The 27,099-nt window shown below is 39.8% G+C and overlaps 1 protein-coding gene across 1 annotated transcript; it reads left to right on the top strand.

The window, feature by feature from the left end:
- The first annotated feature begins 1,164 nt into the window (after window positions 1-1,164).
- LOC145442877 (collectin-11-like) lies at window positions 1,165-24,243 on the top strand. Its single transcript, XM_080320913.1, has 7 exons — window positions 1,165-1,615; window positions 1,788-1,897; window positions 2,475-2,642; window positions 9,304-9,357; window positions 14,212-14,312; window positions 15,803-15,984; window positions 23,840-24,243. Exons 2-7 carry the CDS (start codon window positions 1,849-1,851, stop codon window positions 24,117-24,119), a joined length of 834 nt encoding a protein of 277 aa, XP_080177039.1. The 5' UTR covers window positions 1,165-1,615; window positions 1,788-1,848; the 3' UTR covers window positions 24,120-24,243.
- Window positions 24,244-27,099: the final 2,856 nt, after the last annotated feature.

Below are 27,099 nucleotides of genomic sequence, written 5' to 3'. Positions count from 1 at the left end.
GACGATATTAGTAATGTTCGGTTTACCTGGAGCCAGAGTATAAGGAGCAGGATTTTTTCGGTTTTTGATGTAGGCGCACTGGATCCGGATCTGGAATTTACTTCGACAGTCTGATTTCAGGAGGATTTTAAGACTGAAATATGACAAGTTAGCACGATTTTAGCAGGAATATGTAGGACTTTGAATCAGAAACTCACTATCCATAATTGATCGGACTAAGAACTGTGAATTGACAGGCGAAGTCGGATGAATTCAGCTTCCGAAAATCGAGAATTCAATGAGGATTTATATATGTGCAATCGGGTGATAAATGCGATGACTACCGTCCATTATTTCTTTGCGCAAATAACAATAATATCATATATAGTGAATCCGGCGTCTGGAGGATACACACGTCCTTTTAGTACTGTGGTTCCCAACCCTTTCCGTCTCGTGGACCCCTTTGGTCGATATTTGAGCAAAATTTCCCTCGTAAGAAAAAGTTTCCTGGTGACTAAAAACATTTTTTAGCCGCACAACCATTTGTTCACCGAGCAATATACGCCTAAACATATTCAGATATGCCCAAGCTATGTCCAATAAGGACCGCGGCTACTTGCGTATCAATTATTAAACATTAGGTGTACTGTCATTTAGAAAATAATTGAATCAAAAGAGATTAGGCCGTCACTTTCAGTTGCGGCAACATTGCGCAAAATTTGGCCTGTTCTTTACCGGTCATATAGCTGCTGACGAAAAATAAATCACCAAGTTCGCTTGCCATGGACTGGAGTTAAATCGATGAGTTTCGTATGTTTTTCGCGTTAGCTCAGATTTTTACCTAAAAATGGTAAACATTTTCACCAGCGGCCTTGTGCTGAATTCAGCATGACTTTTGCTTGCTTAATAGCAATTTGGTCGAGAGGCTGTCGCGGACCCAGCGAAATCGTCTCGTGCGCCCCACATTATCATTTCTACGTAATGCATTGAAACATACATATAGTTGAAAATCCACCAAAGATACAACCCTAAGGCCAGATTCCCCGTAAAAACTTCAAAATTCTCCCCGTTTCAGTAGATTGTACAGAAAGGCATATATAGATGACGTCGGTATCGATCCGAGTTCGCGAGAAATTGGGATGGATTTTCACATGTTGATCTCAGTATCAGTTCAATAATAATTTCATATTTTCTAAACAAGACTGCAATACAATGCAAAGATAGGTAGGTGTCGAAACGACTTGGAATAGTTATTGAAATCAGACACCCACATGGGCCCAGGCGATGTGAACAGGAGGAATTCACACTGAATGAAGAGTTGAAGAAGGACAAGGGACTAAATGAGGTGGCGTGTGACGGAAGACGAAGTCGATATTGTCAGATCGTGGTCCGATATTCATTCATCAAAAATTGCTTGTATTTCTACTCGGGACGTAGCCTAATCGACATTTCTACCGTATTGAATGGGGACATAATCGAACATTGTTGGATAGCCGGCGAAATATTGTTCCACACCTCATTCACAGCCAAGAAATCTGCTCCTTGTCTTGGGGATACATCCACCCCAGCTGCAACATTATGTAACGGAACCTAGTCCATCCAAGTCATGAGTTTGCGCACGATATGTTAATATTCGGTAATTGAAAGCTTTTGTGCACACTGCCAAAATTACTGTAATGCATGCAATGCTTGGTTATAGGCAGAATATAATTAACTGGCAGCATAGTAGATTACCTTTTTTATCGATGCTACCCGTTAAAATGTACACGCATCATCGAATCCAACCAACATCAATTATCTTTTTCTAGATATTGCTCATAACGTCGATCTATGTAATTATTATCGAAGAGAGAGCCGAAAACCATCAAAATGCAATCTGTTGGATATAAGGATCAATGCGATCAAGTATATATGAATGGTAAAAATGCTGACATAAGTATCATCATACCATGTGTGTGTGTACTTCTACAACAGTATTGAAAGAATAAAATCACATAATCATGATCATCACACAAAGCGAAAACATTATAATCAATATTTATTACATATCAACGTGACTTCTGCCGTCATCTTTCAGAGACCATTTCAGAAATGCGTGGTTTGACTATATAAAGTGCCTACCAAACCCGTGGTAAGTGGACGAATTTCTAAATTTAAAATGAGCTGATCAATAGGGGAGGTATAATCAGCATTTCAAATAGACGTGGTTTTGATTTCGAGCACCAACCATCCCTGCGTTCACCACTGCACACGACGTACCATAATAACAGTCATAATTCGACAAGTGATAGCGATTAGAATTTCCTGCAGCTAATGATCGCCTAGACGGCTATGTAATCAGGAATCAAATCAATAGTGTATGTGTACTACTGTGTATGTGTGTGTTGAACTCCGAGGAGCCCACTAGACTAGTTAAAGGCTTCTTTGTACGCATGTCTGCATATTTGTATGTTTGTTTGGAAATTTACAAGGATATAATAAAATCGTTTTTTTAGAGTCAGTCAAACCCGGTGTTCTGATTCCCGATAACAAAGCAGAAGATGCTACAGTAAAATGTGTGAAGATAGCAATGGTTATATTCTGCGTCTTATTGGTTGCTACAGTGGGTGGACTTGCAACAATTTTGGCCCTCCATTTTGAATCTCAAGGAACATGGAATCGAGGTGAGTGCAATACAATTACTTCTTCTTAATAAATGTATATTGTGCATCTTAGTTACCAGGTATATGTCAACCTTAAATTGTTGGTGCTGATTAGAAGAAAAAGGTTAGAAAGTCCGTCCATACTAAAAAAGTAGCACTCGTCAACAACGGATTTCTATGTATATCCAATAGAAGCAGAGCTACTTGGAATGCTGCGTCACTTCAAAACCAGATCATGATCGATAAGATATTCGCCCGTCGTTAGCGTGTGTGTTTACACGTATTACATCAGTGTTTCAAAAAAAAAAAAAATCTGCGCGTAACCGTACCATTTCAAGTATTTTTACGGAGCCCACGTGCCACCTCGTTATTGAGGGTACAATCTCGAATGTGATGAGGCACACTGTCTTAGCTTAATGATCAGGAGTTTGAGTGTACCAAGATCAGTTTGCACAAATGGTTTGCTGCGAATGCAAGATTTGGCACGTTGATCTGGTATGAAATCTTGAGAAATTGTGTAACAATTGCTGTTACAGCCAATCGCGAGATATATGTTTTCAATAAAGTTCTTCACTCTAGTAGTTTTGCAAGATTTTTTGATTATTCGGTTCTTTCCTGGCGTGCCCTGCGGCTGCACAATCGTAACCGTCGCTGCGCGTGTGATTATTTCCACCCTAAAGTCGTATATGAGTAGCCAACAATCGAAAATACCATAGACGGTTTAAGGCATTAGGTCGGAATCTACATCGAAGATTCTCGGTAACTGGGAACAGAAGCTTCCCTGCCTCATTGTGCAATGTGGTTTTGGTATGACCAGAGGTACTTGGATGCAAAGCAAATGGAAATCTTGATATCTATTTTTTAATTCTGAAATTTATAGGTTTGCTGAAGCTACTCGCGTATTACTTGAGATCGTCCCGCGCACATATCACTGAACTGCGTTTCCGCTTATAAGGGGATCGACTCACTCGTAGTTATACGGAAGGAAAGATTCTAGCCCTGTGCATTGCTATTAGGGATGGTGCCGACCCCTTAATAGTTCTGGCTCATGCGACACAATCCATTAGAAAAGCTTCGCTTTGCGCGCGAACCTCTGACGTCACGTGACGCCAAAATTCTAATTCCAAACACCATATTTCCATAATGATATAACTGTCCGCGTGTACATTTAACAATACAAACTAGAATTGATTTTAAAACGATGCTGTGACACTCGCAAATATCAATTCTGGATAGTCACTCTTGAGCCCGTCAATTCCCCCTTGCACAAATTTATCTACACAATTATGTGTATATTCATTTTTTTTAAATCCTGCATTCTTGAACCCGCTGTTTAAGTTTAAAACATCAATCCGGATCGCTTGTATCCAATAGCATGCATTTTATTCGTCCTTGTAAGCGTAGTATTGTAAAGCGCCTTTTGTTTCGGTCTGAACGATATTGAATTCCCCACATTGCTGCGTGTTTATATGCGCATTGCACACACGAGCACACTTAGACTACGATGTATTCTCTCCCTCGCGTTCGCTAAATTTCCAATAGACTGGTGGACCCAGTGCAGTTCACCCACTACCTATACGTCCTGATGGATATAGTGTATTATGTTCGTGATGATATGTGATACCAGGCCAAGCCAAGCTAACAGCAATGACCGTATAGTGTCCTAATAATTCACTAAATAAAAGCTGAATATTTCAATATAACTTTTCTGACATGACAAATACCAGTTTTGAAATGGGAAATGTGCATTTCAGTTTAGTGAAGCATTTAACCCTAGACTGCTCAGGTGGAATATCGTTACACGATCGCTCTGGTGGGGTCGATTAGACCCCATCTGTTAATATGCTTTCTGTCTTACCAATTTCGCTATACAGCTGTCTAATAACCTCTTGCATGACGTTATAACGATGCATCTTCCATTTTTGAACCCTACTGTCTACCCATTTAAAAGTTCCCGCTCTGGCGTAACACCAATACGCAAATGGCGATATGGGGTCAAACACCCCCCACCAATTAATTATAATATCAAAGAAATAACAACAAGACAATACAAGACAATACAGCAATACAACAGAGTAACAACGACAATAACAAAGTAGATTCAATCCGAATCCCCCGGCTCCATGCACTCCTGACATGTCACTATTTTTACAGAGTGTGCCTTGCAGACAAATTCCCCACATTTTCCACATTTCTCGATTGTTTTCCGGTCTTGTGCTCTACCGCAAAGACAGCATCTGCCACGTGCAGCTTTGGAGAGCTTTGCTGGTGGCATTTTACTGTCTTCTCCCGGAAAAATTCTTTTAGACGCGAGTCTTGTGCGGACGCGCAAGTGAGTATTTGATTGCCCGAACACTGCATTTTTCTTTGTTAGGGCCAGTGCAATTTCCACTATAAATCCTCTGTGTGTTTGTTTCTTCGCGCGGTTACCTTCAGCTAGCAAAGATAATATATAGCCGTTGCATGCAGACAAGTTCCTCAATCCAAAGAAGATTGTCAGAGGCCAGCGCTTACTATTGCGAGACCAGGAATAGTTTGCCACCATTCTGTCTGCCACGTCGACGCCACCTTTTGTTTGATTATAAAATGTTATTATATCTGATTTTCGAGCGTCACCAGAGCTTTCATCAATTTTATCATCGTGATGCTGGCTGCTCACCATGGTGAGAATTTTCTTCGAGCCTTTGCCCTTTGGAAGATGTGACAGCAGTGTCATATCTTTTTGAAATCCAAAAATGCTGCTGTACACCTCCCTCCCCCGCAGAGAAATAAACGCAGGAGGTATCTCTCTCTTGTTCTTTCGAAGGGTGCCAACTGCTGTCAGTTTATGGTCGTGAAGCAATGACGACACCAATGGTATACTGGTGTACCAGTTATCGAATGTGATGTTTCGGCCAGATCCTGATATATCAGACACCAGCCGTGTCACTACTTCTTTGGCCGAGTTGTCGACTTTGTACGGCCCGTCCAGTTGCGTCCCGCAATAAATTTCAAAATTGTGGGTGTAGTAAGTCTTTGCATCACACAAGGCATGTAGTTTGATGCCATATTTTGCCGGTTTGTTTCGAATATACTGTCGGAAAGAACAACGTCCTCGAAACCCCCAAAGCATTTCATCAATTGTCACAAATTCAGACAACACGTAATTTTTCTTGAAGGTGTTCCATATCATATCTGATATTGTTCGAATTTTCGCCAATTTGTCATTTTTTCTATCTTCGCGTGTGGTAATGTCATCAAACAGAAGACATCGCAAAATGAATCGGAATCTCTCGCATGACATTGTTACCTTGAAGATATCAAGTCCTGTGCCGTCATCTGCCCAAAACTCATCAAGTGACAATCTTGAGCTTTTATGAACCCCAGCTAGAAGAAGAAGACCAATGACAGCTTCCATCTCCGCCGAATTAGTTGGCCCTACCCTGTACTTCTCTTTGTAGTTTTGGGCTTCTTCAGGTATCTTCTTGTTTGTAAATTCAACAAGTAAATCTATCACTTGTGGTGTAAAGAAGAGCTTCCAATAATCAATGCAGTTATCAGCTTCTAGGGCAGGCCCAGTGAGACCCGGTGAAAACTTTATCATATTCGCTGCACTTCTTCGACTAGCAGTCGGAGCAGTCTTTCTCCAAAACGTGGTGGCGTCTTTTCCTAACCAACCATCACTGCCAGCTTCACCTTCTTCGGGATTTTCTTGATCACCTTGCTCTTCATCTGAAGAGCTCTCAGAAATTGCAGGGTCCGGAATATACTCTTCTTCGTCTTCTTCACTACCGGACGATATAGTAAGTTCGGTAAGTTCAGCTAACACCTCTTCTCCCGTCAACCGGAGCATTATTTCCACACTCAATCCAGATAAAACTGACTGCCTCTGACCAGCAAAGAGGTCTGAAAGCATGCCGTCATGCCTCGTTGACTACACGTGACAGAAACAATGCCAAGCAGCAACAAAAAGTCGAAATCCATCCGATCACAATGAGGAGATAATTACTTAGTCTGCCCACTGTACCTGCAAAATCAGACCCATGCGCAATCAATAGCTTATTGCGCCGAGGTATTAGCGATAATCAGCTAATGCTTTATTCCGAATGATAGTGTATAACACCATTGAGGATTACATGTCTGGCAAGAACAATCCGACCGCAGATAAAAATATGGCTCACATTTTTGTTCGCCTGGGGTCGTTTAGACCCCAACCTGAGCAGTCTAGGGTTAATTCCATGTTGCTACCACGATGCAGAGAGAGACAAAAAGATATATATATAGAGAGAGATTTATTTCGTAAACTGATGACGCCAAAACAGAACGCGTAATAATATGCAGTATAAACAAAATCAATGTTTTATCGGTACTGACTGGTACCGGTGATATGTTTCTGGTCATCTTCGTGTCAACCGGAACCAGAATAAACGGTTATTCAAACAAAATGAAATAAACTCATCAACGAGCTAATGACTAACCAGGTTAAACTAATACAGAATATATATTACAAATAAAATAATACTACTCGCTGAGCAACAATAACAAATGACGGTAAGGAGCATATCACAGTTACTGATGTACACTATAAATATATATTTGAGTTTGCAAAGAACAAATAGCTTTAGGTACAAATATATATTAGGGTTACAAGTCACAAGTCACTGTTTCCGTATTCAAGTTCCAATCGTGTATGTTGCCAGGCTTGTGCTTTAAACTGATATCCTATGTTTTTAAATCGTAATTCGTAAAATATTGCAATCAGCGCACGGTATTATCGGTCATACCATTTGGTTCGAACCAATAAAGATTTCAATAACAAAGTAAATACGTTCGGAATGTGTGGCAGACCGAGTACCGAGATTCAGAGACGGACGATAAACTACTACAAACGTTTCCACCAAGCGGTATGAACGGCGTTTCCCTCAATTCACAGATCGCGTTCGTATGAAACGATAGTATTCCGTATCCGCTCCGGCCATTGCCGCCTAAAAGGGCATTTGTTTAAAATAGGCTGAATCGACACGCATTTGCGCGACATTATGCGTCGTACCCACGACTGTGGATCACTTCCTCCTCGTATGACGAAAATACGATTGGCACCGAGCATATTTAATTGATTTTAGCTTTGACTTGAAAGTAGAATTCACCACAGATAACCTTCACATGCGGCCAGAACTTCAATCAGCTCTCGCTGAGTTCGTCCTGGCCAGCAATGTGACAATTTAGGCCTTAGTAGGTAAATGAATTGTGACTAGTGATACGAATTTTCTTTGCCGTGGCATACCAGACCGATGAGGTGATAAGCACCACAATGTCTCATTTTCACAATTAATAATATTAATAAAAATAATTGCTTTTATCGTGCGGGTAGCTCTTGATAAGTGGCACGCGAAAATTTCTTCCGAGTTTCAATAAACGTTTATCATGACGTCATACGTTTCCATGTCGTTATTCGTAAAATAAGGCAATCAGTGCACGTGATTAGCGGTCAAGGTCATCCTCGCGCACAAATGATGCTATGTCAAGCCATGAAACATGCGGGTGAATGCCTACATTTCAATAGGACTTGGAATATTAAACATTTGATTACTGAAGTCAGTAGTGAAACGATATCTTTACTTTATGGTGAGCACAGAGCAAGTATCCGTGTTCTAAATGCTGTCCGCTTCGACAAAAATACGTAGTTCGAAACAATTTGTGGAAAATAACCCGAGCTAGCGTGGCAGGAGTATTTTACCAGGGAATTTGCGATCTAAAATTATGCGCAAATAATTTTATAATAATTGTAATAAACCTCTGAATGCATGGAAACATGTTGCAAATACTCTCGGCACATATTTCGACAATTGACAGATTTTGTCGACTGTTAATTTGCAATGAGAACTCAGGGATATATAAAACTGTTGTTTTATTGTATAATCTTCTGTCCCTACTGCATCCTCTACTGCAACGCCTTTTTCTCCAGAAGTAGAACTGAACCACTGATAGATTCTATTTAGTTGGCATTCTCGTAAAAGACTTTTAAGTATATTAACCGTAGTATAAACGGCACAAAGAGAAAGAGCAAACGGCCCCTTTACGTCGAGACTTCTAGTTTGCGAACTAGAGCGAGACATGGACCGGAGCCGGATTTGTACTTTTTTGATACGACAGAATCGCACCTGCTTTAAACAAATACATATCACCGTCCACCATGTAATAGGCTACGTCTCTGAAAGATAGATCTACACGACAATGATTTCAATAGCGATTGAAGGCAGTTGCGGCCAGGAAGGAACACAACAACGGTAAAAGTTCAAAACAGTACATTTGCTCAACAACGCATAGTTTGAGTTGACAGTGATGATTTGAACAGTAATTTAATCATGAATTGGACTAAATCACTTCTTGCGCACGAGTCCATTTTCGGTAAACAATAAACTCCGCATCATTTCTGTTTTGTTCGTTTATTCTTTCCTTGCCGCAAATTTATTCACACTCATTTCTCTACTTCCTCGTCCACTGCAGCACATTTAAATCAGGTATTTCTATTACCAATATTTTTTCGTATCACAGTAATTGGATTTATCATTTTATTTATATTATAATAGTCACGGGAAGTGGGAAAGTATTCGAAATGAAGTTCACATTTTTCTGCTCCGTAAAAACGATAACGGCTATTTTATTAATATTTGTCTATATTTAATAAAATACTTGCATTTAGAAACGTTGAAATTCCGTGAAGACATGGAACAAATGACAAGGGAGGCTCAGACTGGTAAGCGATGACGACTGGGTGTATTCTTCATCTTTTGATGCTACGAAAAGTCCATTTGAGTCATCTGTGGATGCTCCAAATTACCCCTGAAAATGCGGGCAATCAGTAAATCCATATACATGTAAAATTGAAGATAACCAAAAGCTTTCTTTCATAAATATATAGAAACCACTATCAAAATTAATATCGTATGATATAGGCTATGGAGAATGCAGAAGATGGAAATATCAAACTGGTAGGGTCATCTCTGTCCCGGTATGATTAAGCAAGGACGAAAATAATACAAAGCACTACTGGAATCAATGTTAAGCACCAATCTAATTTCCATAACATGCCTTAGGTAAGTGTCGTGAATGCCTGCGGGGTTCTCATTCTTGTATAGTGGGAGTTGGACATAAATTTAGTTTTGAGCACGGAAGTGAACCAACTCTAATACAGTTTTGAGTGTATGCCATGGTAGAAATGACGATAAGGGGCGCTGAAGAGAAATGCCGTAGATGATGTGGTACTATGACATATTATTAATGAGTATTCCGAACAAATTAACATTCCTCCAAACATGTCAAACCCCGAAATTTTTGGTCACGCTATGCGACGATGTTAGCTACATTTGTCTAAATAATTGTTGTGGGTTATTATATTGTATATACATCGAATTGGGCGTACTTTTAGATCACCAATTTCCCGTTATTTAAAACACTGCCGTCACATTGGCTAGGTTTATTTTCAACAAAATGTTTTGAATTAGGTATTATATATCCCGCAGCGCACAGCGTGTGAAAATCGAAGAAGGAGGCACTGTATATCACTTTTGATTGAGAGTGAGGGCCCCATGTACATAAAATAAGTTTTGAAGCTTTGTGCACGAAATGAATAACTAAATATACTTGTAATTGAGAGCTATAAAATTACATCGTCAGAATATTTCTTCGTCGCATCATAAAGTATGATACCATCTCGTGTTGTTGTTCACAACCTCGCATGAAGGTTATAAAATATGAGTTGCTTTGTTTGGAATACATTCATGTTGAAATTACTAACTGGGCACAGTACTAAATTCATGTGAGCAGATATACGCATCCAATTCTCAGTTGACTTACTTAGAGTTACACAAAGCAATAAGACAAAATTCAATACCATTAATTTCCCCGTATTGCCAATCGCCGATGTGAATTCCAGTGTTGGGATGACTCGAGTCATGACTTGACTCGAGTCAGACTCGAGTCACCTTTTTCGTATGACTTGACTTGACTCGAGTCACTTTGCTAAAATGACTTGACTTGACTTGACTCGGCCTATCAGAAATGTGGATTGACTCGTGACTCGGAGCAAAATTCACGAGTCAATTTCAAGTCATTAAGTGATCGGTGTCGATCAAAATCACTGTAGGTTATCTTGCATATGCTCGGATTGTTCGCGAAACGCTGGTGTAACCCGTGAGAGCGACCAATCCTTTAATGATCGTGCGTTTTACTGAGCCTCCATTGTTCTCTCACAAATAAATTGACCCCAAACGAAGTGATCGAAGCTTACAGCTTACATTGTCGTAAACTAGTATAGTGAAGTAATTTCTTAACCAAACCTCTTGTTTTATTGAAACTGAATTGGAATGTAGTCTATTTCCTCAACCATTGGCGCAGGCTCAAATTGTATCATATCAATTTGTAGATGCGTAATATATTGCATCTTATCAATTCTTATCTATTCTCTATATTGGCTGGTAACTGTAAGCTGAGTTTTAGCAGTTCTACGTATATGTGTGAGCGATACAGCGCCTTCCTGCGTTTATATTCAAATCTATATTCGTTGATCGGTTCAAAATCAATGACCACTCAATCTGTATTTCAAACGGCTAGCAAAATGCAATGACGTTATCATGCCTCATACTTCGAAAAGGTAACCTGACTTGAATTGTGACTTGACTCGTGACTTGACTTGACTTGACTCGACTTGACTCGAGTCACCTCCAAAAATCGAGTGACTTGACTTGACTCGAGTCACCTTTGAAAATCGATTGACTTGACTTGACTCGAGTCAAAATGTGCAATGACTCGAAATGACTCGTGACTCGAAGGTAGTGACTTGATCCCAACACTGGTGAATTCAGGAGGGTTCGAACCACAGGGTGTTTGGCCATACCCGGTTGTTGATATAACAACCTTGATTTGACACTTAATATACACATCACAATTATTATATGGTTTATTATAGTCGATTGATCCTCGAGCGCGAATAAAGGGTGCAATATTTCCAATACCGATTTTCCAAAAAGACCGACTGAACTTTGACCTCTTGCCAAGACCGAAACTGCTGCAACCCAAACCCCCAATCGGTTAGCTCGGATGGTCCCCTAAATTATTTCGGTGAATGAACATAAATTAAACATCACGTTTTTACGACTCGCCCACGAAAGAATACGCATAATTATAGAAAATAGGAATAGGCATTTCGTCGTCGGCCATTACCACGCCACGATGCACGAAGACATATGAAGTTCCGGTGACCATGGGACTCCCAGAAATGTGTCAAAAAGATCGTCAGCGAGAAAACCTTAGCTGAAGAGGATTGTCCTTATGTTAAGCGTGAACTTCGATCTATTTAAGTCTATAATCGTCCGTAGGCGCTTAAATCGCTCATGCTGCATTATCATGCCGTCGCAATCTGCACCCCACAGGACAAATAACATCCCTCAGATAAAACTATTTGCCAGTAACGAAATACCAATTTTGAATCGTTTGCTTACTTTAGTTTGATACGTTTATATGTCACAATAACTTTTTACGATATAGCGGACAAGAGGTAACAAAATAACATGTAACGACCTAATTGTAACGACCTGATTTTACCAACGGGCACGTCCGAATATGTTCAATTATTAATTACGTGGCCTTCATTTTCCTATACAACAGCTCATTCAGCGCTACTGGTAAATCTGATTACGTGGGCTGAGAAGATAAAAAGTTTATAGTGACATATATTTGAAATTACAACCTATTTCATTCATGCATTATATAAAATTTGGCTCCTGGGGCGATCAGGCCACATAAACCTTGCTGACCATCGAAATCACGTGACGAGGTTCTTGGGGGCCACGTCCTCATGAGTTTGGTTTATCACGCTATGGGTGCCCAGGACAATCTTTTTTAGGGGGTCTGACGAAAAAGGCCTTCCTCTCACCCATTGAATTTATTATAGGGTTACCATATTTTTGTGACCCAGATTCCGGGCACTCCTTAGCGCCCACTAGTGGATTGCAAAATGAGTTTGTCAATATGACGTCACACCATCAAAACTTTGGTTGTAGGTCAGAGGCGGTCACGACCCGGCTCAGTTGTATATGGCTGTGTGTTTTGCAACCGAGAGCGAAACCAGATTTTTTCAGCCCCTTCCCGGCCCAATAAACTCTGATTTTGGGCTCATCATAGGGTATAATCGATGCAACTTCTAGAGGGGATTGCTATATGCATCTGATTTTTATATCCATCTGGTCGTTAAATTTTTTGAATTAATTCTGTCTATAATATTGGTTCTTCCATATTACTACACAGTTTGATCGTCCCTCCGCCCACATGATCAGAGTTAGCGGTAGAGCCGGTGGAGGATAATGACTTGGAAAATACAGGGAGCGTAATTGTAGGTCGTTAAATCATGTTAATGTCACACCGATATTATTGTTTATCAGCACTCAGCAGTACGCCGGTGAACACCACGGAGCTTTATAAACACTATGGCGGATTGGTGTACCGCACATACCCTCTCGATGCCGGATCATCCAATTACCAATCATTGCTGATCATTGTGCGCGACCCTGTTTGGATTCCGACTATTTAAAGAAGACCTTCGTTAGATGAACGCTGGCCTTTTTACCTGACAAGTGTTGCTGCATTTTTATCTGATGTTTTAACCTTAGCCTGTTGACGTTTCTGTAGTACAATAAAGTGCTGGCCAACGTATCAGTCGACTCTCTGTTGCGGACCCTAGAGGGAACGCGGCGTATAGTCCATACCCAGCTAGCGTGCCATATCGCGCCATAACACCCCATATCCAATGGTTTCCAACCTTTTATGGTCGCAAATCAATCTCCAATTTGAAAATGTTCCTTGGTCCAGATAAAAATTTGAAGAGCTGATTACTAAAAGAAGTCAGCACCTTTGCCCAGACTAACTCACTTTTGGAAGCTGATTATAGGTTCAACATCTTGACAAGCCCCGGAATAAAGGCAAACGACCCCCACGTTTGGAACCACTATCTTTGAATCAAGAATTTAAACGGCCTTAACCATCTCTAGGAATAACCGTTCTCCTGTCACTGCGATCACAATTAATCTTATTTCAGTAAATGAAGGTTATTTTTCATTATATTTTATTGCAGTTTTTGCGAGGATGTTGGCCCCATATAATAATCAAAAAATGTGATAGTAAATCGCGCGCAGCGCGAAGAAAAATATCATGTAGCATAAATATTCCCAAAAATTATGTTAATATGTTGATTTGCGAAATAATTATGAGCCTACGTCAAGCCTCCTAAATTCTGGACATTTAGGCCAATTTTGGAAAATCCTCCCGGACGCAAGTTTGGACAGTGAAATTCCAGACGTATGGCGACCCTACTTTATTACAGTCCTTACATTATGTGGTGGGAGGGGGGGCGCGGAGCTACATTCTGCATGTTTTAGTATCCAATGATCACACGACTTAGTTATCAGGATTTGTCTTATGCAAGGAATAGCCTGATTCGCATTACTGCAGGCCTCGCGATACCTTTCAATGCCGTCATATAAACAGGGAATTTATTCGCTGTCGGTTTAAAAAAGGTACTGTATATTCCAGTTGATGTCATTGATCTGTTTTGCAGAACGCGATCAAACAGCACTCACCCTAAAGTCCATTAACGATTCGATAGGAGCTCGACTTTTGGAACTGAATGCTAACATATTGGAAATCGAATCGAGTCAGGTAATCATGAAATCATAGAAACAAGATTTAAATAGCAAATCGACTTATTCGCTCTAGAAAAAGCGGCGTTTCTTCGATATACCCCCGAGGTCAAGCATGTCAAAATTTACATACGGAAAAATAAGTTATCTTTTCGTGTTGGGTACGGAATATTAGGGTTGCTGGGTTAGAGTTGCGGTTGGGGTTAGGGTATCCCAATATTAGGGTTGTGGATGAGAGATATTAGGGTTGTGGATGAGAGATATTAGGGTTGTTGGTGAGATATATTGGGGTTAGAGGATGACAGACATTAGGGTTTTGTGAATGACGCAGGCCTATATTAGGGTTAGGTGCGAGTGATATTAGGGTTAGGGTAGATAAAGTCCCCGAACCAACGTCCATAACCCCTAATTCCAATATATTCTATCCCCCAACCAGAACATCCGTCATCATCCAAACCTAATATATCTATCTCTCACTCACAACCCTAATATCTCCCACACGCAACCCGAATATCCCTCCTCGCAACCCTAATATCTACTACTCAGAACCCTAATATCCCTCCCCCACAACCCTAATATCTCCCACTCACACACTTAATATCCCTCCCCCACAACCCTAATATCTCCCACGCACAACCCTAATATCCCTCCCTCACAACCCTATAATATCTCCCACTCACAGTTCTAATATCCCTCACCCACAACCCTAATATCTCTCATCCACAACCCTAATATCTCTCATCCTACTATTGGGATATCCTACCCAAAGCCATAACCCTAACCGACTTCCAGCCCTAATATCCAACACCCACAACTCCAATCTTCTCCCAATCTCAACACGAAAAAGAATTTATTTTACGGTGAAAAATGTTCATATGTTTGATCTCGGGGTTATATCGAAGAAGCGCCGAAAAAACTACATAAATAAAAGGCGCAAGAATATATCCCGCATTGAAATTGCAGAATACCAATCTATAGTTAAACCAGGGTCGGCAAACAAATAACAATAAAGGTTACAAAGGTTCCTGAACGTCTTCATCACATGACTAATTCTCCCTCTCCATATGGTATAACTGAAGATGATCATGATCCTAATAACAGGGTGTTCAGTCCTAATTGTAAATTATGATACGCACCATATCAAACCTGATTACTAACCCGAATAGACAGACTTTCATTGGAGATCGGATATGTGCATTTTTGCAACTGGTATGCATCTATGTATTTCTCATTTTAACCTATGAAAATCCCAGGGTATCAGTTCCCTCCGACCAGGGATCGACGACACGACCCCATAAAAATATCCAATACTTATGGATGCCCATTAATTAGCGTTAACACTTTCAGATTTACAGGCTCTTGAATTCCCCCTGATTTTAGTTTTCGAAGTAGCCTACCATCTACATATTTACCATTAAATTATCATCGGCATCTTTCAAATCGACAAGCGACAAATGCTAAAATCGAACAAACACGAATCTACTATATAATATATATATATTTATTCAGGGCAATCACAGTACTTATATCGACCTGATTCTTCTTAAACTGCTGGGATGGGAAAATAGTGAACATGTTGTCTATAAGTACTTTCGCCAGGCGGTCAATTTCGGAACAGCGCAAAGCCGATGTGCAGCATATTCCGGCGGAAGACTTGCGGCAAAAGCTTTACGTGATCCACTGGTGGTCAGGTAATAATCCTCGTAATGAGACGCATTGCCAATGTAATTCTAGGTTTCCGCTCAGAGAAGAGATCTTTCCTCTGAGAAGGGATTTTGTTTTCAAGCAATAAGTTGCCTACTGTAACGTAACTCCGGCGTACATTTGTAACGCAACTCTGAAACATGGAGCTCTATTATGTGAATTTTGAGTAGTTTATTGATGGGACTCAAGTAAATACCTACTGGCTGAAAAACCAGATTGCCTCTCGCACGAGATGAGCCCATTTACAGGAAAATAGGAAATAAGTTTTTAATTTTCAGATAATATACTATCCAGTCATATGAGACTTGGAGGTAGACGTAGACGTAGTTGCTGGGTTGTTATAATCTCCCACATAAACCTGCCCATTATCTGCAACTTTGTAAAGTTACAACTACAAATGAGCGTGATACAGCAATCGATTTGCGTGCTATGAATGGGTATTTTATGTGAAGGCTGATACGTTGAGAATTTACGTTCTTCTAAAATAACCTCTCCGAACATCAAGCAGTAGATTAAGAACTATAACAACACGTCTTTAGTTAACAGGACAGGATTCGTGATATTCGCATTATTAGTTGAATGCCAAATGACATTTATGGCCGACGAGGGTATTCACATGCAAATACAGAGGCAGTGAAGCCTTTTCATCAAGCTCAATATCTATTAAACCTTCTTTAATGAGGACTGGTTTGTGCACTCGCTTCGAAGCTCCCAATAACTAAATTGCTTAAGTTATAATTTCGTGATAATACCTGAATTTAGGAAAACAGTTCCACAGTTAGTTTAATCGAGAGTACTAAATTGGTGCCATCCGATAATTAGCAGATGTATTAGAGCAAAGCTTCCCATACCTTTTATCGTCGCGACCTCGAATTGCGATTTGAAAATGTGCCACGACATATCTCTCACTGTGGCGAAGGCCCTACTGCAGGGGTGGCCAACCTTTTCGGCCGAAGGGTCAGATTCCATTGACGAACCGTCGCGCGGGCCACTAGCCGCGCAATGCGTGAAAATTTTTCAAAGGTTTTAGGAAAATATTATTGTTACCCTAGTATATTGCGGGTCTGCTGTATATTGCTGATCTCAGTTTGCAAGAACTGGACTATTCGGCGCCTGGAGATATCGATATCGAACGCTTCGGCCAACATGCGTCAATCATTTTATGCTTATGCTTCATCGTCAACAGTCTTTCTGCGAGCGCAGACGCAAGTTCGCATGTTGAACGACACTTTCTCTCGTAATTGCACTTATAATTAGACCTAATCTGGTACATTAGGCGTTCTTTCAATTTCAGGAGGGGTAACAATATTAAAAGCAAGATATCGAGTTACAAAATATTGCGGGAAGCGGGAAGAAAATTTTTACTTAGATAAATCTACCGCAGAATATTCTGCTTTATTGTAATGTACGAAGATCCACCAAAATTTGCTGGCCCGTGGATCTGCCAATGGGTCGGAATTGATATTTTAGTCGTCACATCCCAAATGTTGCGGCCACACTAATCAAATTTTTGGTTTACCATGCAAGTTCACAATCTGGGTAATCCAATTTGGTAGTATTACTAATTTCTAAAATTACCTCGTGGGCCACTCAACAATTTCTCGAGGGCCACATATGGCCCGCGGGCCACGGGTTGGCCGGTCCTGCCCTACTGATTGCTAAGAACTGGTCAGCACTTCGCCCAGACCTACTGACGGTCCAGGTGCGCAATGATAACAATTATGCAATTATTAACTCTCCCACCTCAGTACTTGGATTAAGAAACTCAACCCAGAGTATAGAACAGAGTTGGATCAATTGTAATTTGTAATTGTAATTGAATGTAATTAATTACATTTTTCAATGTAATTGTAATGTAATTGTAATTGAAGCATTTTAAGTTTGTGTAATTGTAATTGTAATTGTAATTTGACAAAAATTCTGCTCAATTACAATTTCAATTACATTAAATTGCTATTGAGACCTGACAAGCACAACATAAAATAATTGACTTATAATGCATTCTCTTTAAATGTCGACAAGGAATTTGATGGATCCATTCGCGGAAGCCCTTGACTGCGCCCTTGCAGGCGAAGTTTTATATATTTACCGCTATGCTGGCCTCGGCTGCCATTGTATACAATTATTAGATTGCTAACCAACGGATGGATTCGCAACACGTGACTCACGATTGAATACGCCGAGAAGCGAACTGCTGAGCGAGATAGTGTAATGGTTATACGTCCGGCTTCTCGAGCGGTAGGTCGTGGGTTCGATCCCCGGCCGGGTCATACCAAAGACTCGAAAATTGGTATCCGCAGCTATCCTGCTAGGCGCTCAGCAATCACGGATAGCATGGAGGAGAAAAAAACGGGGGCGCAGACTAGATGACCTCATGGGGCCGTATCGCAACTCCGTCGTCAAAGCATATCGATGGTGCGGGCGAAAAAGAATATCATCTCTCTCTCTCTCTCTGAGCCGGCTAAAAGCAGCAGAATTGATAGTCCAATTGCTGGCGATCCAAGCGTCAAAATTTGATATGTATGGTCCTAATCGCACTGATTCCGCAATAAAAGTATATTTCCAGGCAATGGTACCATCCCAAAATAGTCGTGAAAGTCTGGGAATCGGCATTGTTCTGAACAATCGCTGGGCGTAATTGGTCATTGTTGTGGTCATGCTGCTGCGGCGCTCTCACTTTTCAGAACAGTCGGCCTTGAACGGCTATTTTGGAGCAGTTACATTGCCCTGACGAGATTTTAATTTGTATTTTCGGAATTAGTGCATCAATAGCTTACGATAAAGACCAGATGCATCAAATTTGGACGCTTGGATCGTCAGCTCTAGGACTACAAAGTTTGCTGCTTTTAGCCGGCTCGGCAGTACGTTTGTCGGTGCATTCATCCGTGACTCACATCTTGCGCACCTATCCGTGGGTTGGCAATCTACAATACGATTTCAGATCACGATGCTGCATCGTTACTTCGTCTGGCTAACTAACCAGACCACTGGATATTATATAACGTCTTATCTGACAAAGCACGGTTTTGTTTTTACTCCTCATCCTAATTCCTACGTCCCTCGATAAAAATATTAATATTTATTTAATTATATACTATATACGCAAATCCAACATGTGCATATATTATAATACTTTTTTCAACGACATACTGCATAGTGCATACTGGAATAGTTCGAAAACGTTTTTTCTTTTTATTAATTAACGGGTATTTGCGCATCATGAATGAAACATGAATACTTGAATTGTTGTTAATTACGACGCTACGGTTGTCAAGGAGCACGGTTGAATTTATGATTATTCAATTACATGTTGAACAGCAGCAATTGTAATTGTAATTGTAATGTAATTGAAGCATGCACGGAGTAATTGTAATTGTAATTGTAATTTGATATTTTTAGCATGGAGTAATTGTAATTGTAATGTAATTGAAACACGCATGAAAGTAATTGTAATTCTAATTGTAATTGAACTGAAATATTGTAATTGATCCAACTCTGGTATAGAAACGTATTTCGGTCTTTATTTAATCGATGTAGGCAAACTTCTACGTTAATATCTGCGTCATGCGAAATACAGAAAACGGTCTATAACTTATTGTGTGTCCTGTAAATGTATTATACTGTTAATTAGGGCTGGGCACAATGATTCGGGTACTCGAATATGAATCGAGTATTAAATTTGATGATTCGAGTTGAGTAGTAAAAATAGATTTTTTTCTTCGAGTATTGAAATTATACGCTCCTCGCAACTGAAAGTTAATTTAGTAACGAGAATTATTGTTTTGATACTATTTTCCACTGAGGTAGCCTTGAAACCATGATTGACCGTGTGGCTGCATACGAGACTAAGTACAAAGCTAGGAACGTTACTGGAAATAACACATTTCTGAAGTCATGATCTCAAGTGGATTGCAATTGGTATGGTCGAAATAATACCAGAGTATCTTTAATGTGGCATCACAGGTACATATTTGAACTTTGATATATTACATTCTGTTGTGACGTCATAATGAGTGATACTCAAATACTCGACTCGAAGCGTAATACGTGATTCAGAATCGAATCACTCAGGTACTCGATTTCGCCCAGCGCCACTGTTAACGCATAGCACTACAGATCAGAGATTACCATGAATAAGGATTCGGATTTGAAAAAACCGAATTTGTGGATATTTGTCGGATTTAGATTGGATTAGGATTTCAAATTTTTAATGGTTTTGAATTTTGATTGGAGTTACCGATCTTCGGAGAGATAGATGGCGAATGGCGACAATTTTTCGTCCTACCAAAGTTACTTCGTGTATTTTAGCACTGATTATGCGTTTCGTGTATTTTTACAGAATTATAGGCATACGATGTGGGCTTTTTACAGGGTTGTAACCAAGTCACGAGGCTCCGAGTCACAAGTCAATCTGACTTTTATCTTTTTGACTCGAGTCAAGTCGAGTCATTTTCAATTCCCACCGAGTCAAGTCCGAGTCCAAGTCAGCGAACAGAGGATCGAGTCCGAGTCATGGTATTATGACTCCAGTCCGAGTCCAAGTCATTGTGTTGACTGCTCAGTTTCCAGTTAAAGTCTTCCTAAACCCAATTTTTTAACTCTGTTTGGTGATATTGAATGGTTCGCATTTATAATATATCAATTTTCCTCACTTTTAGCAGTTTCTGGTCGCATTTTCAAGTACCAGTACCAACAAACGAAATCCCAATAGTGCGTTGGCTTCGAAATTACAATGAAATGTCGGTCTTCGCCGTCTGAATCTTGAGTCAATGACTTGCTTCGAGTCATGAGCAATGACTCGAGTACAAGTCGAGTCAATACACAGATTGACTTGAGTCGAGTCGAGTCATTTCCGTATTTTGAGAAAATGACTCGTGTCGAGTCGAGTCATCCGAAAATCGTGACTCGCTTAATTGACATTCTTAAAATCATATTTGGTATATAATTACTGCCTCCGCGACCCCGGAGAATAGACAAACGATCCCATTAGGGTCGCGACTCGCTATCCCTCGTTTGGAAACCCCTGTATCATAGAAAGTCACAGCAACTGCAGGTATCAAACTGGCCTATCGGAAATAGCCTGCAAATACTTTTCACCTGCTATTATTATCGCATATAACTTAGTCATAGTTTGATAGCTAACGACACAATAAATTGTAAAAGAAAATAAATAAATGTATGCATCCTGTAATAACCAGATGTGGTCACTGGTCAAAGTAGTCAAGACAGCTGCTCAAGTACGGGCAGAAGTAGTCTTTTTAAAACAGCCAGAAACTACTTGAAGTAGAAGTAGAATAGACTGACTTTCAATCTTCTCCTGTAAGCAAGTAGTTGTGAGAACAATCGTAATTCGTTCACAGAGACTGTCAAAAGCTGCAAATTTGGCTGTGCGAAAGTGCGGAGCTTGATTCATTATGATACATCCTAGGAGGAATAAATTATCGACAGCATAAGCATCTCTCCGCATCATGGGACTGATATGGGAATGCAATACTAATTCTCTGCAGACATGGGGCAATCGTGATTAGTAATCGTAATCGCAATCAAATACATTCGAAAAAATTTAAAAGCACTCGTATTCGTAATCGACTTCTTCACATCTATAATCGATTTCTTTGTGAACGAACTAGCCTATTACTTTTTTGTATGGAAGGACTACGATATAAACTGAACATTCGTGAATAAGGAAGAGATATTATACCAGGTTTATTGATAGCACCAATGTCTGATTTTCAAACGCCGCTGCTCAATAATACGTCAGAGGTATTAGCTTTTTCGTCATTGCGTTTGAAGTATCCGCACATAGTAAATAGATATTCGATGTACGTACAGTACATGTACGCACATTGTACTGTGGTTGTGAGAACACTCGCCATGCTGTATATCACTTATCAATATATTCTAGACGCCACTGCTGGCCTCAGTAATAGCAATCACCACTCTGCCTAATTTCAAATAGTAACTTCTAGCCTATTTATTGATGTTTGTTTATGCTTATAGCTAAACGCAGTTTGGCCGTTTTTGCTTGGCGAGCGTACGTACACCGGACAAAGATTTCAAATGTTGTTGGCAACTCTTCAAATGAAAAATTACGATTTCCACTATGAAGCATTAAAAAGTAACGGCTGCTGATGTATATCAGCATAACCGAGCCTTTATATGCCTTTTATCGTAACGGCAGCTTGCAGCATCTGCATCAAGTGGAAGTCAGAATGTTATGTTCACTTTATCTGTTTCTTGAAACCGGCGCTAATCGTTATTTCACAATTCTTTTCTCAATATTTGGACTTTTCGCCATAGCCACCCGTTTATACACCATGTTCGCGTGGCTTGTAGCTAGAATCAGGACCAAAACAGCAATTCGCTCCCCCCCACCCCCACTCCAAACGATGGTCTTGGGGCCGATAGGGTGGTCAATATAAAGGTTGATGACTGAATTTCGTCAGTAATATTGGTAATGGCAACATAGCCTATTACTATTCATTTTAATCACCTCTCCCAGGCCCCGATGTTTAGATTTACCGGTAGAGCTGGGAGCAAGTAATTCATAATAATAACATCTGATATGTTGTTATAAATATACTTTATTGTATGTTGGTAATTCTTGACCTAAGTCTGTTGTATAATCAAAAGATATTGTAGTAGCCCAAACGTAGCAGACTAAAATTTTAGTGAGACGCACCCACAGATCGTCATGTCTTAATTCCTCTCTTGGTGCCCCGGGCACAAGTTAGTATTTTGGGGCATCAGATTGGTAGGGCAGGACTATTCGTGGAGTCGCATTTTGGTCGAAACTGCATATGTCTTTTGGTGTGCTGTGGCGCGGTAATGACTGGCACCGAAATTCCTATTCCTATAAATTATGCATGCTAATTTCTTGAGGGGGAGACGTATGCATTTAAAAATAAAGTTATCGAAAGACATCAAATCGCGAAGCTCGAAGAAAATTTTCAAGTTAATTAAATCGCTCGGAACTAGGCCTATTCTATAATTTATGTTGATTTACGAAGTCCTTTTGAGTCCCCATCGAGCTCGCTCCCAAGCCTTTTGGGGGGTTTGGGGTGCGGCAGTTACGGAGCTGGCAAGAATGCAAATCGGTGGGTGCGATAAATCGTCTCGTATAAAGTTGGGAAATGGGTACATTATGACGTAACAAGCAAATGATATATCATCTACAAAGAATGCTGTTATCTAATTAGGCCTTTTCATCGCCATCTTTATATTGTCTTCCAATATATCTTGTAATATTAATTCTAAGAAGTAAAATTGATGTAATCGTGAGTAATCGTGATTACTTTACCAATGCAATGGTAATCGTAATCGATTCCTACTGATTTTGCTGCAATCGTAATCGCAATTGTAATCGATTACATTCATGATGTAATCAGCCCATATCTGATTCCCTGTGCACTCGTACGCCCCGAGTTGGGAAATACCATGGTATGGCGCCCTCCCCAGATTATAAAACCCGTAGTTTGGTTGAAGAGTAACACAGAGAAATGGTGTCGGACACAGTGTTAACACTTTGCACGATCAGTAAACGTTAATAAAAAATATGGCGGATCGCAAAAATGCCATATACCTCTCGCATATTTTGCATGTGGCATCTAAAATAATTGAATGCCATTATTATTGTTTTTGAGTTTTGAGGTATCATAGAAGACAGCCCATGTCTTCATACTGCATCATCGATACATCTAAGTCCTGAACATGAAAAAAACGGATTTGGTACTGGAATTCGAACAAATGAGGCCTAGGCGTCATATATCTTGTTGAAAAGTTATTTTCCTGTTGATACAAGGAGATCGATTTGACGGAGTAGAATCTTCATGCCTTTTGCAGTAATATCATTTCGAAGGGATACATATCACCATCGCACAGTACCAGTAGCATCAATAAACCTTGGATTGGATTTAATGATGTGAGCACCGAGGGAGCTTGGATATGGTCAGACGGTGGAGCGATGGATTCTGAAACAACGGCGTGGTCTAGTATTCAGCCAGAGAATTACGGTGGAATAGAAGATTGTGGTCAGATTTGGCATGCGGTTGATGGCAAACTGTATCTAAACGATATACGATGTGACAGCTCATATTACTATATATGCGAAGTTGATAAATAGTAGATACTTTAATCCTGTATGATATGTCATATAATGCTAAATATAATAATATATGTACCAATATGAAATGCTGGTTTTAATGCTAATCATCGTTTCATCTGCAATAAATCTGTATGTTAGAAGACTTCACAGTTTGATATACGTCCACCAAGTGAAAGAGATAATTATTTTTGTATCACTTTGCTGCTGCAAAAAGTCAAAAGAAGCTGAGAAAGAAATGAATTAAAACTATCCAGATTTTCCGAAGTATTTTTATGTGAATATAACGCCATGCAAGCTGAATTTATATTTACCATGTTCCGATGTTAATGCTGCCAATTCTGCGGTTTCTGGCGCCGAAACGAGGCACATCTTCACCAACACGTGGCGATCATCTCGGTTAAGGTTGTATCATTATCATAGCTCATCACTGGTCAGGTCTTTTTGACCGCGTCCTTTGCGGTTCCGCCTATCGGCATATTACTTCATATTTTTATGTTCTTGCGACAAGCGTTCTGGTTTATATTTATGACCATTTCCGTGATTGGATACCCTGTGGAATATAGAATATGAATATCTGACCAGTGACGTCCATAATACGATATTTAACCGTTTTTGTCCCAAAAAACTGAATATTTCGTACTAAAAAATTAATATTTTAACATGAAAAAAATGTGACGAATTTTTGCTATTCAAGTATTTAAATTGGGCATTGATGCACATAATGTTAAAACTATAGTAGGCTACCTTTATACATTTTTGATCGAAGTTTTGGGAAAAAGCTTGGCAAGAATAAAGAAAAAACGCTCAGTAGAAGCAGCTCTTTGCTGGCAGAATTTAAATTCAGTGTGTATTGTTGAAAGACTACAATACTATACTATACCGCTGAATACCGAAAACATTGTCTTCATGGTAACCCAAATCTGTGGTTGTCTAATTTCTTGCGATCACCCATATGTTAAAAACCACTGAATAAGAAGAAACAATGTCTACCACCCATACAAGTTTCAGATTCAGATTTGAGATATCGACGCGAGCTTGTAGAATATTTGGACCTATACCTCAAAATATCTCTCATTTTAGTAGTGTTTCGAATAACGCCAAGTCAGCGTAATTGTTTCATTCAAAAGTTTAGGATTCGCAATGAGTAGGTGATGGCCCATCTATAACACTAAGCCTGTAAAGTGGGATTGAATGTCAAATGATAATTTAACCGCGATTGCAATCTCTACGTCACCAACGAAAAGCAGTTTGCAAATTTTGACTTTGTAAACAAATTTAATTTTTTGCCTTAACGCCACAATGGTTACAAAATATTGACTTCTTGAAATGTTAAAAATAGCCCCCTTTTGCCCTAAAATCATTAAGTGTCAACCTTGACCGTCAGCCCAGCGTTAGACACTAAAATCAAAACTTACCGTGCCATATTTCATGACTAAGGCGATTTTTTTACTTTAAAAAGGAAAATTTTGACACTTTTTGACCCTAAATAAAACCTAATTGTGACCATATTTTGTCCTCATTTATGTAATTGGGTGTTTTCCCACATAATGTTAGAATTGTACGACCTATCCTCATTTCTGGCATGAACTGTCTGTCCTTACGAAGTAGTAGAGCCTGAAACAACCTTTGTTTACCTAAAAAACGACAAATTTAATTTTAACGAAATGTGGACCTATGAAAGAATTACAATAGTTGGCCTATATCACATATTAAGGTAGAGATCACAATGAATAAAATTTGTTGATGTACAACGAAAAATACTTCCATACATTCTCGGGTAGAAAGTGTCCTCACTAAGTAGCGTGCCAGGAATGAAGAAAGAACGTTCAACAGCAGCCGTTGTTGACTGGCAACACTGAAGTTGTGGATATATAGGCTACTGCTGGTGTCACACCGAGTAGGTTCATTCCGACAATGTTATCTACATCACAACTTTTCATCATCTTGATATAAGAACCAATTCCCACGCAGTCTTGCTTCAGTTAGGTTATTGCGGTACGTTGAGCATAACACCATGTTAACCTATTGTTCTATTTGCTTCATTCGGCCGTTTATGATTCACAATGAGCAGATAATCGGGCCATCTACAACGGCAGACCTATAAAGTAGGCTACAAGCTGTAAAAAGGTAAATGATAATTCACCGACAGTGCAAACATTTACGGTACAAAAGAAATGCAGGTGACAAAGGTTTTTTTTTGATTTTGTGAACAATTTTGACAATTTTTTGACCCAGCGAGTTTGATAATAAGACATGGGGGATACCGTGCTACATCGCATGGGAGCGATCTCGGTATGGAACATTGTTAAATTTTTTGAGTCTGTTTGCATTATATTTAGAATCAGGTCACACTCCACTACGGAAACGGAATTACTACCCTAATCCTTGGATAGTAATCCTGAACATGAGGAAATGTAAGATACCGCCAGGACGACACACTGTACAGGGTTGCCATCAGAGTTCGATCAATTGTAATTTGTAATTGAGCTGAATGTATTTAATTACATTTTTTCATGTAATTATAATTGAAGCATTTCTATTTTGTGTAATTGTAATTGTAATTTTCCTCAATTACAATATCAATTACATTTTCATGGAAACCTGACAATCACAACATAAAATAATCATTTAATCAATCATATATTCGTCGCACCGGTGAAAATCCGGCACGAGCTAGGATGACGACGAGGGGCCTTAAGGCGTTAGTAAACAGTCACCACATGTAATAATTGGCCTATTTACATCGGTGTTCTATCCGTGCTGCGTTATAACTAGATAATTCAGTCACGCTAAACTGTTTCCCATACTTCAAAAGCAACAGAAAACTTTATGAATTACAATATAGGCTAAACCAGCGGTTCTCAAACTGGGGCGCGTCCCCTTGGGCGGCGTGAAAGCATCTGAACGGGGCGCGACGCTCCAGTGAATTGAAATCTTTTCCGCGCTCGGCCGATTCACCTCCGTTTTATGGTTATTGCTTGGTGTGTAGTCTGAATTT

This window comes from Botryllus schlosseri, chromosome 7 (assembly GCF_051294905.1).
Source record: "Botryllus schlosseri isolate E-star chromosome 7, Bs_hap1, whole genome shotgun sequence".
In the NCBI taxonomy this organism is placed as follows: Eukaryota; Metazoa; Chordata; class Ascidiacea; order Stolidobranchia; family Styelidae; genus Botryllus; species Botryllus schlosseri.
Note: the sequence above shows the minus strand (reverse complement) of the source record. Positions and strands in the feature narration are given on the sequence as shown.